This window comes from Syngnathus scovelli, chromosome 8 (assembly GCF_024217435.2).
Source record: "Syngnathus scovelli strain Florida chromosome 8, RoL_Ssco_1.2, whole genome shotgun sequence".
NCBI lineage: Eukaryota > Metazoa > Chordata > Actinopteri > Syngnathiformes > Syngnathidae > Syngnathus > Syngnathus scovelli.
The window spans coordinates 16,938,336-16,958,751 of NC_090854.1; the positions used below are offsets into that span (position 1 = coordinate 16,938,336).

At 47.0% G+C, this 20,416-nt stretch overlaps 1 protein-coding gene across 7 annotated transcripts; it reads left to right on the top strand.

Annotated features, from left to right (window-relative positions):
- The first annotated feature begins 398 nt into the window (after positions 1 to 398).
- Positions 399 to 20,398, top strand: LOC125973886 (mitogen-activated protein kinase kinase kinase kinase 4). 7 transcript variants are annotated; one of them, XM_068651621.1, is made up of 32 exons: positions 399 to 699; positions 947 to 1,012; positions 7,827 to 7,883; positions 8,920 to 9,045; positions 9,395 to 9,505; positions 9,584 to 9,674; positions 9,916 to 10,046; positions 10,137 to 10,191; positions 10,293 to 10,371; positions 10,455 to 10,630; positions 10,783 to 10,855; positions 11,359 to 11,569; positions 11,683 to 11,844; positions 11,908 to 11,994; positions 12,455 to 12,655; positions 13,000 to 13,143; positions 13,451 to 13,678; positions 14,024 to 14,133; positions 14,251 to 14,432; positions 14,537 to 14,625; positions 15,229 to 15,407; positions 15,607 to 15,724; positions 16,238 to 16,657; positions 17,277 to 17,391; positions 17,521 to 17,688; positions 17,870 to 18,013; positions 18,454 to 18,588; positions 18,668 to 18,768; positions 18,865 to 19,014; positions 19,081 to 19,240; positions 19,322 to 19,461; positions 19,647 to 20,398. In XM_068651621.1, the coding sequence occupies exons 1-32, from the start codon at positions 643 to 645 to the stop codon at positions 19,728 to 19,730; spliced, it is 4,350 nt and encodes a 1,449-aa protein (XP_068507722.1). In that variant the 5' UTR covers positions 399 to 642; the 3' UTR covers positions 19,731 to 20,398. The 7 variants fall into 7 exon arrangements, with proteins under 7 accessions (XP_068507722.1, XP_049584530.1, XP_068507723.1 ...); XM_049728573.2 differs by having other exon boundaries at positions 400 to 699; positions 15,226 to 15,407; positions 16,334 to 16,657; XM_068651622.1 differs by having other exon boundaries at positions 400 to 699; positions 16,334 to 16,657.
- The last annotated feature ends 18 nt before the right edge of the window (positions 20,399 to 20,416 follow it).

A 20,416-nucleotide genomic window follows, 5' to 3' on the forward strand; every position in this document is an offset into this window, starting at 1 on the left:
TTTTCAAAGTCTCATACATTTTTAGGTGATTCTTCATCAAGTTTGCAAACAGCTGACAGTATACATTCTACAAATTTGGTAGTTGGTCTTTAAAGGATCCCTGTAAATAAAAAAAACCCTCCGCTGACTCTGCTTTTTCAGACATGTCATCAAGATACTTAAAAAAAAGGGGTTTGGGTTACTCTAATTCTTTTGTGGGTCTATTCCTCAGAAACACTACATTTAGTGGCGTCACGAAAACTTTCCTTCACAGAACACTTGCACTAAGTGGCCACATGGGGTCAGTGTTGTCTCACTTAAGGTAGTAAGAATGATGCGCGAGGTTCCCATTTTTTCTATCTGTCTGTGTCTGTTATCCAACATCCGGGTTCTCTCTGGATGAGGGAAGCAAGAGGGGGCGGGCTGATCAAGGGGATGCGGCCGGAGAGAGAGATGTTCAGCGCGGATTCCACTCTGGGCTCTCAGTCTCAGTCGGTATGTAGCGGGGACGGAACGGAGCCATTGAGAGAGCCGCGTATGGCGAGGATTTAACGCCACGAGAACAAGAACTGGCGATGAAACATTCTCCGTCGGCTTGAAGGACATTTAAAAAACCGCCATTTCGCCTATATTCGCCTGTTTTTTTCCCTCCTCGTTTTAAAAATGGCGAACGACTCTCCGGCCAAAAGCCTGGTGGATATCGACCTGGCATCCCTGCGGGTAAGTGGGAGGATTAAGAACACCTTTAATCCCGTGAATAGAATTTAAATAAAATAATGAAACGATGTTTATTGGCGAGGTTGTAGCTAGCCTCCTCTTCTTTGTTTAATCCCTGCCGCTATAGGTGTGTTTGTGTGTGTGTGAGGCCAAGTCCGAACGGGAGCCGCCGGCCTTGGCATCAAACACACCCTTTGCTCAATTACAGCTCCGTTAACTCAGCACTGGGCGCGCTTGTTTCGTCCCATAGGATCCTGCTGGGATTTTTGAGCTGGTGGAAGTAGTAGGAAATGGCACCTATGGACAAGTATACAAGGTTAGTGTGTGTGTATGTGTGTGTGTGTCTCATCCACGCCCCAGTTAGATATGGCGTGCACGACCTCCATTTGCACTGATTTAAGAGATTCCATCCCCTTGACAGGCTACACAGCGCCATTTGCATGGGCGGTGTTTGTGCATTTGTCCTCGCCACAGTGCCCCTGAATGCCTCAGTGCTCCGTGATGGATGTAGACCCGCCCCTTTGTCGGTGCGCCTACGGTCATTGCGATACAGTGTCGATACACCCCCCCCCCTCCCCTTTCTTGGGACTTTGATATCGTGATGTATCGTAGTTGTTTTCACACTTAATATGTAAATCAATATCTTGGTAGTCGCCTATAGCGAGTGATTGACCCCCCCCCCCCTCCAAAAAAAAAGTTTATGCCACTTTACTTTTGTGAACTCATGTCAACATAGTTCCCTGACACCAAGATGCTATAAAATGGCAGCAAAGAACTACTTTTGTCTAAGTGGAATTCCTCACCTCACTTCCCTGTAAGTGTCTTTGGGTTTTTGAAAAGTGCTATACAAATTTAATGAATTATTATTATTATTATTATTCATCTTAGTGTCTTTCTTGCCGCAAGCTGGTGACAAACCACTGCCCTTGTACCTTACCACCAAAATACTAAAATGAGTCATTTCATTGAGAATTTACATAAAACCGTTCTCATTTGAAATTCGTGCTTGAACATTTAATTGACAAAATGGAAGAAAAATAAATCTTGGATGTTTTGAGTTGAGATCCTCAGGATTCCGTGAGTCACAATGTTTTTTTTTTTCCTTTCTTTTTCTCGCCTCTTTGCACTCATCTGACCCAGAAACGTGACAGGATGGGGAAAATATCGGAAAAATAAATATGAGGGGAAGCAGAAGTGGAAATTATACAGAAAAGTAACACGTCATCGAAGTAATAACACCAGTCTCAAAAAAATGCGGTCTTATTTCCAGAGAACCATTGGGTAGTTTTTAATGCACACCCAGCGGGTGGTCTGGGAATCCCCCCACCCTCCCCCGTAACTCGCCGAGGAACCCGTTTAACATGGTTTGACTTTTATCCCACACTAAATAGAAAAAGTACATTTTTATTAGTACATGCTTGCGAGGAAGTAGCAAAACTGAGAAAGTTGTCAACATGCTGCTGTTTAATGACAAACAAAAAAGCAAATGAAAGAATGCTAATGCTAACTTCAGCAATGGATTGGCTACTCATGGCGACCTAATACTCAAACTATTTATAAGAATGTTACTCCTTCCACACCGAGCAAAATTGTCTTTCACACAAAACCCAGCAATGGCAGGGATATTGTAAGCTTTCACCCAGCAGCACAGTTTCCTGCTATAAATTTTAAGAAAACTGATTTTTATTGCTACCCCATATTAAATTTTGATAAATTAGTCTTAGGATGTTTTGGAAAATATGAAGCATGCCAGTCGATACAGTATATACCTACCAGACAGTATAATAATAGTTATTAGTTGTGTGGGAAAATCTACAAAACAGTGTAGTTACCTGGACTGGCGCCAGGCTTGCTCTCAGACGTTCCGGCTATTCAAAGTGGGCCGTCGGTGGCGTCTGTTGTGACCTTTTCTCACAAAGGAAATGAAGCCGCCATCACCACAACAACCTTTTTCTGCTCTTATCTTCCATGACCTTTCAACTGTATAGCATCAAACAGGAAGTGGACTCTGCATAGAATCTACATGGTTAATGTTTTCGCTGACCGAGTGGATAAATATTAGCTTAGCCATTAGCTCTCGTCAACGCCCCGCCTGTCTTTCCAAAACATTTTTGCAGCTCTGCTACTTGGCGACCAAACAGTAGACGAGTTTCTGTTGGCCAAAATTTCGGCTCAGTAACGGGTAATGGTGTGAGTTGGGTAAAAGTTGGCTATTTGTGTGTTCTTAAGACGTCTGGAGGAGTAGGATCCTGTCTGAGCTGTGAGTGGGACTGTTAATAAATGGCCGCTTAACCACGGCCTCCCCCCCCCACTCTACGAATAACACCCATCAGGGCTTATTACAGACCCCCACCCAAGCCCAAGGCCTCATGCTACGTCTAGTCCAACTCCTTAGTGACAGTTGTTCATCTGTCTGAGCTGTTGTGTGCGTATTATGTGTGTGAGGAACTGTACGGAGGCCATCTGCCGCTCATCATTTCATGGAGCTGTTTACCATGTATTGTTTATGAAAGCTAGGCTAATGCTAGCAACACATTGATTATGCCGTTGCTAGTTCGTAGTATTCTCTTGGCCTTCAGTAAACTGGACTCTCAGCGTACAGTCTCCAAATGTTTTGAAGGGTCTGCGCACAGCTAGCATGTTAGGTATAGAGGTAGCCACGTTTGTAATTCGCTAATACGCCAAATGGCAAACAAGCTAGCCGTGCCAGTTTTTAGCAACTATAGCCAGCCGTTTTGTTAATACGATTGATGGATCGATGGATCGCTATTTCGTGAACTAGCACTTTTACGATTATATTCTGTCGCTGGAGTGCTAATTTTAGTAAGGCTAGGTGCGTTCACCGCTATATATAGCTTATAACGTATGCACACTTTTTTTCCTGGTTGCCATGGCAACGTACAGTCCCACTTTGCCACCGTATAGCTCATTTGTGTTGTGTAACCGGCGACCTCATTATTGTTCGCGTTTGTTTTCATCCACTTTGACTGGGCTGGTCCTGGTCAGTCACATGACCCCCGATCCTGCCATGCTATTGGCCCCCGGTGCTCAGCCCCCCAGAGCAGCTGACCGGGATGCGGTCTTTCCATTGGAGCAGAGATTGTGAGAGCACAAGCCCTCCTCCTGTCACCGGGCAGACTCTGCCGGCTTCCCGCCAGGTCTGGGCTGTCATGCTGAAGAAACTTCAGGCGAGAGTCTTTCGGTTGCCGTGGCAACGCGTGGCCCGACTCCTCCAACGAACGCCCACCAAGACCGCAAAATTGAGGCATTGTTAATATTTAAGTGTGATGAGTCTCTTTCACACAAATACACTGCAAAATTACTGCATCATTCAGGTTTATTTGTTATATTGGAACTGTGTGTCATGCAAATAGCATGAACTTTTGATCATTAATTTTTTTCTTTGCTTGATATTCAATTCATTATTCTCGTTCTTTTTGCCGTGTGCTTTTATCGCGGTGGGAAACATTCCCACCAACCTCCATGCTCGTGTTTACTTTTAAGCTTTCAGCATTTCGCCTCGTCCCCTTCCCCTCTCGCTGTAGGTTAAAACCTTGTCTATTTTTAGCATAGGGTGGCACGGCGGAATTGTGGGTCAGTATGTTGCGGGAGGGGCGGCGACGCCATCAAATGCACATGCTGCCATTGCCTCCAAGGCCGGAAGAAATTGACTGACACAATGTGGATGTGTTGCGAAAGCGCACAGTTGTGGTCATATTCTGCAAAGTAGCTGACGCTGCATAAAATTGACACTGATTGTCACAATTTTGGGACAAGCAACTAATAGTAGTTCCCCGGTTATCCGATCCTCCCCAGCTCTTTAGCATTTCCACCATGTTAATTACACGCGCCTCACCCTTCCTTCTCGCCGTCACTTGACCCTGTATTTACCCCCCTCGAACCCCCTTATTACCCCCGCGGGCCTTTTTGAAGGAATGCGATGAAAGTGCTCTCGTGGAACGTTCCGGGCGGTCTGCCTCTGGCCCCGCCCGCTATGCTGAGTGAATATAGGATGTATTTAGCCTCAATGTAAACGATGGTCGGCGACCGCCAACTTCCTGTGTGTGTGTTGGCATCTGTCTGCCAGCTGCTTCCCGTCGAAAATCTTTCATATCAAACGAAATGTTAAACAGCAATCAAAGACACTCAACATAAAGTAGAATGTCCTCAATGACCCCAAATGTACGCGTTACTGCCAAATACGTGTTTTTTTGTTCAGGCCAAACAAAAGTCCTTTTTTTGTTATTCAAAGCCAAACGTTTCGCTGTGTGAAACCAAGCGTTACCGTAGCAACAACACCGACCACAAAGCTGGCGTCATTGATATTTACGGGCGACATTCAAGCAGAGAGACAAACACCTTTGCCGACCGAGCCCTTCAAACTATGACCTAAGACTTTTGTCTTGGACTTTTGATGTTATCAGGGAGTACATACGTTTTAGCAAAATGTTGTTCCGGCACCTTCCAGACCTAGTTTTACTTGTAAAAACGCAGCTGCCCAAAGTAGGCCAGCGGCCTCCCTGACACAACGCAGACACGCCTGACCACGCGGACGCACCGACTTGCTCCAGTGCTCACACGTGCCATCCAAACCAGAGACGTCCGACATGACGACATGGCTGACTGCACTCGCACACACACGGATAATGATCCATCTGTTAGCATTAGCGGGATGTAGGAAAATGTGATAAGGCGCTTGGTCGAAAATAATATTTTTACAAACATCCAAGGCAATATAGTCTTCAATAAACATCATTTAGAAACTATTAAATGAAGGTCTTGAGGCGACTCATTCACAGATGCTAACGATCTAATTGAGTTAGCCGGCTAGCTTGACGTCGCACCTCCCCTCTTAATTGAGATTGGCGCTGTTGACTTTAAGCAGATTCGACCGTCCGTGGATTAGTCAAATGTCGCTTGCTTCTTTCTGCTGCATGGGGGAAGGGGATTCTGAGACTGGGGAGGGAGGGGCAAATCTCCAAAACTACATTGAAACATATTAGCCCACACAAGCCCCCCTTGTGGGGAAGACAGCAGTGGCAAAATCCAGCTGTCAGTTTGTCACCATAAATCCAATCTCACCCTAATTTCTGCTGTTTTGACAAAGCAATCGTTCTGACATGGCTTTTTGAGACTTTTTTTTTGTCGCTCTCGCTACATCAATGTTGCTAAGTTAAACTGGGTTAGGGACTGACTGCTGTCCCTGAAAAGTTGTGATAGCATCTCCTTTCACTTCCCCTTTTGTGTTGCATTCAATTAGCTGGCTGCTATTAGCCTCCATCCCGACATGTATCCTTGTCCCAGGCCACCGATTGTGACTGGCTAGCAGGATTTAATAGTGCGCTATCCCTGATTCGTATCTCCTCAACATCCCGGTCAACCGCCATCATCGCTAATGAGCCTCAGCCAGGCTTCCGATAGCGAGAAGAACTCTGCGCCGCTAAAATTAGCCCGCTAGCTCGCTACGTTATGGAAAGTTGCACCCGCGGCCAGAATGTCGCCGCCGTACTACGATGGAATCTTATGACACCAAGTAAATCCCTCATCCCTGCTGCGCGTGTTGTCTTCTCTTGCATTACCTCAGCTTATGTGGAGATGTTTTATTCTTATTCGTATTATTTTCCTACCAAATTGCTTTCTGAAGTGAGGGCTTGTGTTTGTATTTGTGTGTGTGTGTTTGTGTTTACATGGCTGCTTGCACCTGGCCTCTTGTCTATGATTCAAAGCCCAAAAGGGGCTCAATAAAGAAGACCTTGTCCCTCTAAAATCACTCAGTCGCACACACTCTCAGATGCCAGCGTGTGTGTGTGTGAGTGTGTTTGTTTTAAAAAAATGACACCACTGCCCTGGCATTTCCTTTGGCATCCAGCCCCACTTCCTGGTCTTCATCCTATCTGCATTAAATGGAGTATACACATTTTGAACATGCACACAAACAGGCAAGAACGACAGTGGAACAAAACAAATCAACTTCTTGCTTCGTCCTAGCATGAAGTAAACGCTGTGGATTCTTAGCCGTTAGCATGCCGACAACTATGTGTAAAGTGACGATCGGGGACGTTTAAAGTCGCTTGCGGTTGGTTGAGCAAGCGCAAAGTGAAGCGAAGCACTGTGAGTAAATCAATTCATGGACAGCTGCCCATGTGACCCTTTCAAGCCGCCACGCTGCTGACTGAGCGCTTTTTGTTCCCCGCCTGGCGACAACGCTTACACACAGACTCAGTCTGTCTGTCCTTTTTATGACTGCAAGTCACTTCCAAGTTTGCTCTTGTTTTCGCCCTTGTTTTGTTTTTCCGTTTGGTACCGATCACTTCATCAGGCATCTTCTCTTATTCGAAATAAAGAGCACGATGGAAAATCCGATTTGCCCTTTTTGTACCCAGGTTGCCATCTTAGCATAGCAACTTTTAGCATTCCATCTTTAGCAACTGTCCTAATTTGTGTCCTCGCCAATTCTTGAGCATCCATCCCAGCACGTGTCCGAAGGAACGTCCTTGTTCCCAGCGAACAAAGAAAGAAGAGGGGATGATGTCATGCCTCAAGAGTCTGAGCGTTTTATAATTATTACAGCCTGTGAAGTCACCGCACGGCGACATGGCGTGCGTTCGTTCCCACATGAGCGCCCGTTCGTTTCACACAAGCAATGTTTTTCCTTTTTTCCATCGCAAGAGTTAGGATTGGCGTCGCTGCGTTTATTTTGGCTTTAACTTTATTCCGAATAGGCAGCAAGCCAGGCAAGGCCGCGTGTGTTTTTATGTGTCCACGTGTGTATGCGCGGTGACGTAGCGGCAGTTTGCGCCATTTGTTATTTTTGCTCTTTGCTTTGCTGTCGAAAGTTAAATGACTTTTCGGCCTGCTTCTGTTTGTCGTTTTTCAGCGCTTTGCTAAATCACACGTTTGCGGGCCAGCTTGTGTCGTCTTGTGATTCCTGATAATAAGTCGTCTTCCCATCTCGTGATCACAAAGTAAAGAAAAGCGTATTGATCCGCCTTGGCGTACCTTGTGAAGAAAATGTCTTTTCTGGTGTCCTCAAAACCAGATCGAAAGACGAAACATTATCATTCATTATCATTATTTTTAATCGTTTATTTTTTTTTTGCTTTTTGTTGACACTTTTTCTGCTCTCACAGGGCCGACATGTCAAAACAGGACAGCTGGCGGCCATTAAGGTCATGGACGTCACAGAGGTGAGTCACATATTTTATTTGAATCATTTATAAATTGTCGACGGATGCTTTTGATGTTATGCTAAAATGTTGAACATCGGAATTGGGAACATGGAAAAGACGCCCGGGAGACGTTTGTCTTTTGAACTTGACTGAGTTTCATTTTGCTGTGTGTTTTGAGCACATCGGCATGCTCTGACCCACATTCCACTTCCTCTTCTATAACGGGACGGGAAGACACACACACACACACATGCACGCAGAGTCAGAATAAAACACACTTGTGGTCGTATGCAGTTTCCAGCTGTGGTGCGTTTGTTTTTGTCGTCATGAGGGCTAAAACACAACACTAAGACAGTAGTGCTTATCTTGTCAATTTTTTTTTTTTTTTACTTCCTTGGAAAAGTTGATGAGAAGCGCCACAAAATCACATTCAATTATTTTTTTTTCACAGTAAATATAAATAAAAAAAGATTCTTGACCTCTGCTCTGTGGCGAAGCAGAGCACTAAAGTCAAAGGGAACCAAATGGACGCCACATTCATTGGCATGATTGAGTGTGTGATGTGCACACACACCAGATGACATCATCACGACTTGACTCGAATGTGTCTGGTGTCCTTGGACGTTAGTCATTCATTCAGCGAACCGAGTCACGTGGCGTCTTCGCACCACGTAAATGGAGGACGACCGAGGTTAAAAGATGTCAAAAAATAAAACGACGACCTCGAATGTCGGGCGTCGAGGACTCCTCGGACGAGAACGAACGACATAAGCGGAATGTTGGCCTGCTGGGGAATGCTGCGGCTTCTTCCCGCACACCAAAACATGCACTTTAGTCATTCACATGACAACAGACAGGATAGAAATAGACACTTTTCTCCCCCAAAATGACAGAGTGCAGATTGCATGCCCGCTCACTAGTTGGCGACGTAGCCAAGCTCTGATGATGAATAACTTTGCACAGACTAGTAAATAAACATCCATTTAATTTAACAGAATTGAGCACCTGTCTTTCTCCTCCCAATGTTTGATCCCAATATTTTTCTGAAACTCAGGACGAAGAGGAAGAAATCAAGCTGGAGATCAACATGCTGAAGAAATATTCGCACCACCGCAACATCGCCACTTACTACGGCGCCTTCATCAAGAAAAGTCCGCCTGGGCACGATGACCAGCTATGGGTACATTTCTGATCCTACGAATCAAAACAACTAAAACCCCCCACACGTTACATTTATTTATAGACATTGACGACTTTATTTTCAGACTTCCTGGAGCGGTCTCAGTCTCGCTTAGAAACGTAGCGTCGGGTTTTGTTGCCTTTCCCCAGCTGTCGTAGTGGCGACCTCATTTACGAGGCTCCCACTAAACTGTCAATGCACGTGTTTCTCAATTGGACGTAACATGACAGAGCTTGAGGGATCAAAGCGGCCCTGTCACACGCTGTCACATGGGTCTCGGCTTTGGCGCCGTCTTTCGGCACTCCCGGGTGTCCTCCATCTCACGAGGCTTCCCGCATGTCTGTTCCAGCTGGTGATGGAGTTTTGCGGGGCCGGGTCCATCACGGACCTGGTGAAGAACACCAAAGGCAACACGCTGAAGGAGGACTGGATCGCTTACATCTCCAGGGAGATCCTCAGGGTCAGGAAACATTTCCTGTCCTTCTCACAAACTGTTTGTTTTCTTTGTCATTTTTATCGGGCATTTGTCCTTTTCCAGGGCTTAGCTCACCTTCATGCCCATCACGTCATCCATCGGGACATCAAGGGACAAAATGTGCTGCTGACGGAGAATGCTGAAGTCAAGCTGGGTATGGAAAAACGGTTTCATACATTATCAGCTAGCTTTCCAACAATCCAAGTGAACCCCAACATTAATGTGATCAATGTGTCAACTGAGATGGTTCCATGCTAACACGCCACCTGTTGCTATGCTAACATATAGAAGCAACACGAGTCGATGTTGTGTTTTCTACAGTCTTGTATATTAAGACCAATTATGCTATCCAAATGCTAACATGTTAACAATTGCTAACTTTGCCACCGCCTCAGTGGATTTTGGCGTTAGCGCTCAGCTGGACCGAACGGTCGGCCGTCGGAATACCTTCATCGGAACGCCGTATTGGATGGCTCCGGAAGTCATTGCTTGTGACGAAAACCCGGACGCCACTTACGACTACCGGGTACGCACCCCCGCTGCAGACAGAATGCCCGAAACTTCAATTTGCTAGATTTTTCCTAGATTTTTTTTTTTTGTTTGTTCTTTCCTCCAGAGCGATTTGTGGTCTTGCGGAATCACAGCCATCGAGATGGCGGAAGGGGCTCCACGTAAGTCATAAAAGGCAGCTAGCTACTCTCTCTTTGGAAAAAGCTGTCCAAGATAGACAGCAGTTAAGAACGTGGCTTAATTTTCTCGTGTTTTTCCACAGCGTTGTGCGACATGCATCCCATGAGGGCGCTCTTCCTCATCCCCAGAAATCCTCCTCCAAGACTCAAGTCCAAAAAATGGTGTCCTTCTTTTCATTCTTTAAACTGAAAAATGAACGGAAACGAAATGAACCGAAATGGTGACCGGACGACTCTGCTCACAGGTCCAAGAAGTTCTTCAGCTTCATTGAGGGCTGCCTGGTGAAGAACTACACGCAGCGGCCCCCCACCGAGCAGCTGCTCAAACACCCCTTTATCAGGGACCAGCCCAACGAGCGGCAAGTGCGCATCCAGCTCAAGGACCACATCGACCGCACCAAAAAGAAAAGAGGCGAGAAGGGTGAGAAGAATTAAAAAAAAAAAAAAATACACATACCCTAAGAAACACTGTCAGACTTTTTGTCCAAAGTTTGTTGTCCAAGAGGCATTTTGAAAGACAAATGCATTGTCCAAAGACGTGTTAATATTGTCACCACCGCATGTTCTTCGCAGATGAGACCGAGTATGAATATAGTGGCAGTGAAGAAGAGGAGGAAGAAGCATCAGAGCAAGAAGGAGAGCCGAGGTAAGAGGATCTGACTCTGAAACTACTACTAGACCTTTTGTCTGAGCACTGGCAGAGATGAACAGTGCAAAACATTTGCGTTTTTAGTCATAGCGTCTAGGCGAGAGAGCGGTGGCCAAATTTGATGACTCATCATAAAATACGAAACTCAAATAATGTTTTCAATATGCAGCCCCTCAAGCCAGTTTCACCTAGCAACGTGAACTTCAGTAGACTTGTCTATCATTTCGTATTTTAGTTCATTTTTACTATTTTCAAGGGTTCTTTGAATTTAAAAAAAAAATCAGTTCTACTTAAAAACTTGATGGCCATCATGAGTCAATCCACTTTCTGTGTTCTTGATGATTTCCAGGGGTCCAAAGAATATTTTGAAAATTCTTCGCAAAGCGACCTTTTCCACATGAACTTGGCCTGGAGATTTTGCCTAATTTACTGACGATGACAAAGTTTTAGAACTGGCGGTGAATTGGAAATGTTCTCTCTTCATTGCGGTGGCTTGGCAGCTCCATCGTCAACGTGCCGGGAGAGTCGACGCTGCGTCGGGATTTTATCCGTCTGCAGCAGGAGAACAAGGAGCGCTCGGAGGCCATGCGCCGCCAGCAGCTCCTGCAGGAGCAGCAGATGCGAGAGCAGGAGGAGTACAAGCGCCAGCTGCTGGCCGAGAGGCAGAAGCGCATCGAACAGCAGAAGGAGCAGCGGCGGCGGCTGGAAGAGGTTAGTTTTGTTTGAACTTAAAATTACTCAGTCATTTTTTTGCATACCACGAGAGGGAGCTGAGGATTAATTCCCACCCAGATTTGTTTTTGACAAATTTCGATTTCCCACAGCAACAACGTCGCGAGCGCGAGCTGCGTCGTCAGCAGGAGCGCGAGCAAAGGCGGCGCGAGCAGGACGACAAACGGCGAGCCGACGAGTTGGAACGTCGCCGCAAGGAGGAGGACGAGCGGCGGCGGGCCGAGGAGGAAAAGCGGCGGGCCGACAGGGAGCAGGTACGAAGACTCTTGGAAAATGGCTGACGGTTACTCACGCTAGCGCCTCCTGTGGGTGGGCAGGAGTACATCAGACGGCAGCTGGAGGAGGAGCAGAGGCACCTGGAGATCCTGCAGCAGCAGCTGCTACACGAGCAGGCCATGCTGCTGGTGAGTCGCACTTTATGAACATTTCTAAAACCATGTATTCTGATTGATGTCATTTAAAACAAACCTTTTCAAACATTCATGCTCACTATTTGGCAACCTTTGAGCGTGTCAAAAACAACGACGAGTTACTTCCTCTCGAGTCAGCTTTGATATTTTTGGAGACGTCAGGGGAGTCGTTACCGGTGGGGGTCGGCAAGGGCATTCCCAGACTTGGTTGAGAGCCCCTCGGCGATGATGTCACCAGGAAGTCAGTCATCCCGCAGGAAAGGCTTCTCCGTCTTTTCAATCCAGATGTTGCTGAGCTTAAGTCGTCTTAGTCGTAGTAGGATGACTTAAGAGGAGCTTGCTCGTGATGTAGTCGTTACGTGACGCGGAGGTTGGGAAGGAAGCGAAAGTTAGTGTCCCATCATGCAGCTCTGTAATGTTGCGGAACATTCTTTGGCTCGATGTTGCCACTCAGGAGTACAAATGGCGAGAGCTGGAGGAGCAGCGGCAAGCCCAAAAACTCCAGAAGCAGCTTCAGCAGCAGCAGGCTTACCTGCTGTCCCTGCAGCACCAGCAGAACCTGGATCCCAGTAGCCCTAAATGCACTCTTAAAAACCCAGAGCACAACACGGAAGCGGAAAAGATAAGGGTGACTGAATCCGAGTCGCTCGCAGAGGTGAAAATGCTCAAAGTGACGTCAGGATGAAGCTTTCCTTTTTTTTTTTTTCTTTTTTTTGCTTGGGTTGTGCTGCTGGTGCTGGCGCTGCTGCTGGTGTGGGAGCTAATGCTAACTATTAACAAGGCTAATTAATGACTTATCTAATTGCGTGTTTGTTTTTTCTTGTGTGCTGGCCAGTAGTGGAAAGTCTCGTACGGATTTAGAGTGAAACTCCTTTCTAAATTGGATCCTAATGGTGTGCTGGAATAAACCATCTCTGCTCTTGGGACGAGGGTGGACTAACAAATTATTTATAATCTCTTCAAATTGATGCCGATGCTTCCTGTTTGTATCTTCTCCAGGCTGACGAGCGCTACCGGAAGAACATTCAAGGTTCTCCTCAGTCGGCGCAGACCAAAGCGCCTGTGCCGCCTGTGCCGCCACGGTCCGAGTCGTCTTACCCCAACGGGAACGCCGAGGCCATGCACCGACCTGTGGAGGCACAGGTAAAAAAAAAAACAACAAAAAAAAACCCCCACAACTTCACTGGAATATCTATGTCGTAGAGTTTCCGTTCTTTGTTTGGCTTTTTGTCACTTGAAACTGTCAGCCTCACCTTTGCTCTTTCAGCTTCTACTCCTCTTCTTGATGTTCTGGATGCTTGCGGTTCCACGACAATGCTACCCCATTCCTTCTAACCTATTTGCTGCTTTTCTAAACTTCTTCTTTCTCCCCCCCACAAGATCCAAGGACAACTTTTCTGGAAGCTTCTGCATGCTTACTCTTCCCACCAAATGTTTTGTTTGTGTCAAGGTGCGGGCCCTTAAAAGCGGTGGTGGCGTTGCGCCGCAGCCGCCCGCTAGCGCCGTGTGTCGCTCGCACTCCTTCAGCGAGCCTCACCGTCACCCTCCATCTTCATCATCCTCATCTTCACCCTCCTCATCATTGGCGTCACAGCACGCACGCACTGACGCGCAAGCCCACCCTCAGACTAGACCCCATCAAGCGGTAACCCCGCCTTCTGCAGAAGTACCACCCAGGGTAAGCACAGGACAGATAAAAGCGCACTCGTGGAATGGCTAATAATAATAATAGATTAGCTAATAGCTAATAGATTTGAATAAATAATCATGAGATGAATACATTCCATCAAAAAGCAAGCGTTCATTTAAAAAGGGTATGGAAAACTGTTCAAAAAAATTCCTTGACTTGTCCTGGTTGGCAGCAGCTCCACTAACCGGCCTGAATTTTCTCATGCACGGCTTTTCTTGCATAATTTGTGGACTACAAACATGGCCGCTTTGACGAGGGAAAGTGGGATATCTTGTTGCTTCCTCGGGCATTTACGTGAGGATGAAACGGCAAATGCTTTCGTCACAAAAAAAGGTACCCGTCAGGACGACGTCCCGCTCGCCGGTGTTGCCGAGGCGAAGTTCGCCTCATCGCCATGGCAACGCGCCGCACGCCGGCCCTGCTGTCAACCGCAACGCCGGCAGGTAACGAAACAGGTCTTTGTGAAAACTCTGAAATCAACAGAGGGACTAGAAATAATCCACAGGGTGCTCCAGCGTACACGAGCAACTGTGACCGTGCGTTGTCTCCTGGCCGTACAGTGCGGCCGAGCCTCGGCTGTTGTGGGAACGCGTGGAGAAGATGCTTCCCAGGTCTTCCGGAAGCGGGAGTGGCAGCAGCGGAGGCTCCAGCGCGGGCTCCAGCGCAGGCTCCGGTTCCTCCAGCAGCTCGTCCAGCAACTCCAGCTCGCAGGCTGGCTCTGGAGAAAGGTTCAGGGCCCGCTGTGAGTGCTAACAACACACGTGTGCTGATGCTACAAAATGACCCCAAAAAGTCAACATGGACTTTTTTTTCCTCCCCCCTCCGCGCCTCGTTCCGTCACACCAGCCTCCTCCAAATCTGAGGGCTCGCCCCTCCAGAGGCCGGAGAACGCAGGGAAAAAAACAGAGGAGAGGCCGAGGCCCGGAAGACCAGCGGTGAGCGAGGGGCTAGCCAACCAGCTGACCTAGAGCTAGAGCACGTAGATCGAGCAGCGCTCTTTTCCTTCCCACTAATAACAAGAAACCCGTTGGACTGTCCTGTGCTTGGCTCTCGTCTTCTGTAACTTTTTTACCATGTGTCAATTCCTAGCGATTTTTCAATTTCTAGTGCTCTTTGGCCTTTGTTCAAAGTTGACAAAAGGTAGAAATTGCTCTTCTAGCATTTTAGGGAATTTATCGCAATTTATCAAATTCTTACAGTCCCAACTTTTAGTGATATATATATTTTTTTTTTTATCACCATAAGTCAGCTTGTAGATATTTTACCATTTGTCAACTTTGATAAATGTCCTTCTCCCACCTGACACTTTGAAGTGTTTGTCTTCTGCATTGTTCTTTTGGCCGATTTTAACCATGTGTGAACTTCTAACGCTTTTCTCAGTGTCCGGAATCACTTGTTAACTTTGCCTCTCACAGCTCTGCCTCTTCATCTTCTGGCTTCCTGCCTTGGAGTAACCCCGCTTCCTGTCTAACAACTTCTGTTTCCTGCTAATTGAATCCTAAAACTTGAACCTCTGTTTTGTTTTTCTAACCCAGCAGGACCTGACCGCGCTCGCCAAGGAACTCCGTGCAGTGGACGACGTCCGCCCCCCCAACAAGGTGACGGACTACTCGTCTTCCAGCGACGATTCGGATACCACGGATGATGATGACGACGAGGAGGTGGACCAGGAAGGCGGCGAGGAGTCCACCTCGGGCCCGGAGGACTCCCGAGCTGTGTATGTGTGCCACGTATTTTAGACCAGCACTGAGAAGATCTGATTTACCACTGCGGGACTCAGACCTCTATTTTTTGTTTGTGACACTACACTATTTTGATTTAGGTGCTTTTATATTGTCATTAGTCACTCAAAATTGCACTATTACTTACTCGGGACATTATTGATGACGCCTCGTGTGTCTCCTTCTCCCGGGCAGGTCGTCCCGGCTGAGTAACGGCGAGACAGAGTCGGTGAAGACGATGATCGTCCACGATGAGGGCGAAAGCGACGCGGGCTCCACGCCATGCAAAGACAGTACCTTGGTAGTCCGACAGGTATCCACGCCCAAAACCATTCGGCGCATGCTTCATGTGTGCATCACCTCGTTTAGTTTTGGAGTGGTCTTTTTTTTTTTTTTTTTTACACATTTGTTCATTGCGCACTTCCCCTGGTGTCCTGCTTCATGTCTGCATGCTTGTGTGGATTGTCTTGGTCGACGTTAAAACCTATTTTACGTTCCAAAGCTTTTATTCATGCTTTATTGTTGCAGTTATGGGATTATTTTATTTCCTTGAGCAAGACACTGAACCCTAAATTGCCTCTCGTTTGGCAATCACAACGAGAAACTGTTCTCAATGACCTTAACCTGTTTAAATAAAAACAATATCATTATAGTTAAAAAAGAAACTTCTTGTAGAGTTAGCTAGTAATTTACACCCTCTTCCAGGGTTAGGCCCGTAACGTTAAGTGGCGACTTCTCACCAGAACGGATGTTACTAACCATTTAATGTAATCTGCATTGTTATTTTGTTTTTTAACATTAACTTGGCCTTTTGTCCCGCCTGTAGGGTAGCCACCATAGCATAGCTAACACCTTCCCTCCCCCCGAGCTGCTCCGTAACGCGTGTAGCGGCAAAGTGGTGTACCCCTCTTTCTACTTCCAGAGCGAGCACAAAAAGAGGCCCGCCGGCTCGGCATCCAGCCCCGGCCTCGCCCAGCACACCCCCACCCCACTTCATCACCAACACAATCACCTCCAACACCACCATCATCCCCACCCCCACCACCACCATCATCATCAGCAGCAGGCCGAGCGGAACGGCTTTGCCGGCCGCATCCACCTCCTGCCGGACCTGATCCAGCAGAGCCATCATTCCTCCCCTTCCTCCTCCCCATCCTCCCCGTCCTCCTCCTCCACCTCCTCCGGTCTGGCCAGTCCCATCGCTTCCCCCCAAAGCCCCCTGGACAAGCTGGCCCTCCTCATCGAGGTACGGAACCGCTTTAGCCAACTGTTGGGGCAGATAAGATTGTGTTTGCGCCGTGACGTCAGCAACATGCAATCGCATTTAGTCATGCTAACCAAATTGTCATGGAAAAGGTTCATATGCAACTTTAGCAAGAATGAGTCGCCTGTAATGATTCATATTTGGTCTTGTAACATCCCCCCCTTTATTCTTAGAATAGTACTCTTTGTTTAATCACCTTCTTTTTTTTTTTTTACATTTTATTTGATTAAAATTAGACATAAATTCCCAGGACAAAAGTGCACTTAATAAACTGACTCCTGTACAATATCCCTCATAGCCATCAATATGAGGCACAGGGGGGCAGATTTGTGGTGAGTTTCAATCAACATTTAATTGATGTCCAAATATTGTCACAGTCTACAGAAGGAAGAGGATAAGTAATATGTGTCCACCATTTTGTCCAAATCCACCATTTTGTTTGTACTCCTTGGAATGAACCGTTGTGTTGTGTATGCATGCGCCGGCAGCCTGATCATTCTACTTTTTTTTTTCTTTATTATTGTCTTAAGAAGTTGTCATGTTGAAATGATTTTTTTTATTTTTTTGATCTCTTGTGGTTGCGCGTGCGCGCCCCCTGCAGAGTCAATCGAGCAACAACATGCAGAAACACAAGTCGTCGTCGTCGTTCACGCCGTTCATCGACCCGCGTCTGCTGCAGGTGTCGCCCTCGGCGGGCAGCGCCCTCAACAACGTCGGTAAGTTTGGAAACAGCAGAATTAAAATGATTTTTGTCGTTCTCCCACATTGCGACTCGATTCTGCCTTATTCTCATGCTTCAAACGTGTTATTTAAAACGGCTTTCCACATCATTTGTCTTTTTTTAGGCTACGGCAACGACGCTCGTCTGGCCGAGGCGCTGCGGGCGGACGCGTCGCGCAAAGGTTCCGTCGTCAACGTCAACCCGGTCAACACGCGCCCGCAGAGCGACACGCCTGAGATCCGCAAGTACAAGAAGAGGTTCAACTCGGAGATCTTGTGCGCGGCGCTCTGGGGTGAGAAGATGACTTGGAACTCTTTGTCATACTACACTAAGAAAAAGAAAATACTTTTTTCTCTTACAATATAAAAAATATTTGACAATTTCATTTTTTCTTGTATTATGATATTTTTTTTCCCTCTGTGGCAATGTTATATCATATTTCATTTGGGTCATGCTATTTTGTAACATTTCAGGGGTGAACTTGCTGGTGGGCACCGAGAGCGGGCTGATGCTTTTGGACCGCAGCGGTCAGGGCAAAGTCTACCCGCTTATCAACCGAAGGCGTTTCCAGCAAATGGACGTGCTGGAGGGACTCAATGTCCTCGTCACCATATCAGGTACACACGCACTCGCACACAAACATGTTTCGTTGGCATCCTTCGAGTGCAGATTTAGTGCGGTGTGACAACACACAGTTAGGATGTTGGGTCAATAATCGTCTGGCAGTGATGGCGTCACGTAACTTGCGTTTCCATCATGGAAGGAACCCAAATGCTCGGTGGTAGAGAAGTGTGCACGTCAAGGAAGCTTTCATCACCGTCGCCAGTGTGTCGCATGTTGTTGTAATGCGCGCTCGGGAGTGGTATAGGCCACATTTTGTCGAAATGTGTCCGAAGCCGCAGCTGTTGATGTTGTGTGACAAATCTCACCATCTAGCATTTTTTTTGTAAGTTAAAAAAAAGGTCTGAACATTTTTACTTTTTTTTCCCCAGGTAAAGTTAGAAGTTTTCCTCCCAAAATGACAAATAAAAAAAAATTTCCCCATAAAATTATTCAGGTAAGAAGAACAAGCTGCGCGTTTACTACTTGTCGTGGCTGCGGAACAAGATTCTACACAACGACCCCGAGGTGGAGAAGAAACAAGGCTGGACCACCGTGGGCGACCTGGAAGGTTGCGTCCACTACAAAGTCGGTCAGTCCCACAAACCTCAACCAAGTGTCGGTCAGGTCCACGTTTTTCTCCGTTCTTGACTTTTCACTGTGACCCGCAGTTAAATACGAGAGGATCAAGTTCTTGGTTCTGGCCTTGAAGAACTCTGTGGAGGTCTACGCATGGGCGCCTAAACCTTACCACAAGTTCATGGCCTTCAAGGTGAGAAGTTGATTCCACACTTCTCAAATTCTTACTGTTGTGCTTTGTGGAGGTCATTCTTCAAAAACTTTACATATTTATTGCGGTGTGCTCCAGTCTTTTGGCGAGCTGGTCCACAAGCCTCTGTTGGTGGACTTGACAGTGGAGGAGGGGCAGAGGTTGAAGGTGATCTACGGCTCGTGCTCAGGCTTCCACGCCGTGGACGTGGACTCCGGGGCGGTCTACGACATCTACCTGCCGACTCACGTAAGAAAAAAAGTTCTCCCTCTTGATGAACGAGGCGGAGTGACACGGATGCTTTGCTCTGCGTAGATCCAAACGCACATCCAATCTCACGCCATCATCATCCTGCCCAATACGGACGGCATTGAGCTGCTGGTTTGCTACGAGGACGAGGGCGTTTACGTCAACACCTACGGACGCATCACCAAGGATGTGGTGCTGCAGTGGGGGGAGATGCCCACCTCCGTCGGTGAGACTGTTGAATTTCTGCATTCTCCAAAACTCCTTTTTTTTCGTGTCAGAATGTGTTACTTGATGTTTTTTTTTGCAGCCTACATCCGCTCCAACCAGATTATGGGCTGGGGCGAGAAAGCCATCGAGATCCGCTCGGTGGAAACGGGCCACCTAGACGGTGTTTTCATGCACAAGAGGGCCCAAAGACTCAAGTTCCTATGCGAGAGGAATGACAAGGTGAGAGGGGCAAAAGTTCTTCAATCATCCCACACCCACATCCGCCTGGATTAAACTGGGACCAGGAAGAACAATTCATAAGAGCCAGTTCCTCTATCAAGAATGTCCTGTCACCATACGGAATCTGGGCACATCCAAAATGTACTTTCATGTTGTGTTAATAAGTCTTGTGTGTTTGGCCTCAGGTGTTCTTCGCCTCGGTGCGGTCCGGAGGCTCCAGTCAGGTCTACTTCATGACGCTGGGCCGAAGCAACCTTCTCAGCTGGTAGAGGTCTTCCTCTTCTTCCTCCTCTAATTCCTCTTCCTCCTGCTCCTCCGCCTGGCCTTCGCTAACACTGGATCTCAGAAGCCGACCACCTCGACAACCGCAAACCCCACTGGACCGCAACCGGACTCGCGGACGAGGACTCCACCCACATACCCTTCCGTGACAGGAGGAAGGAGTCAAATGTGAATTCTGGAAGAAGGAAATCCCCCACCCCCTACCCCCCAAAAAAAAAGTTTCCTGGTGCTCGTCATCGTCGTCCTCGTGGTTTCTCCTGGACTTTGAACGTCTTCTAACCGCCGGAAAAGTTTTAACCAGTCCGTGAATGTCTGTCAGTGTTCTCGTGTGACTGGGATGATGGATGGTGATGAAGGTGATGATGATCATGAAGTCATGGTGATACGCAAAGTAGGCAGGGACAAAGGGCAAGAAAGGACAAAACAAAGTATTTTTCTTCATCCTCACACACACACACGAGCGTGAATCTTTGTGTTACCTTATTTTATTTGTTTTTATTATTAATAATATTAATATGATTATTTTCCAATGCACATTGACCCCCCTTACCCCACTGTCTTGCTTGCTTCCACCCACAGAGGGCGACATGCTATCTGCGCAGAATGTGTGCATACCAAAAAAGAAGTCAATAAAGTTGTGTATGTACAAAAAATATATTATTAATATTTGTGG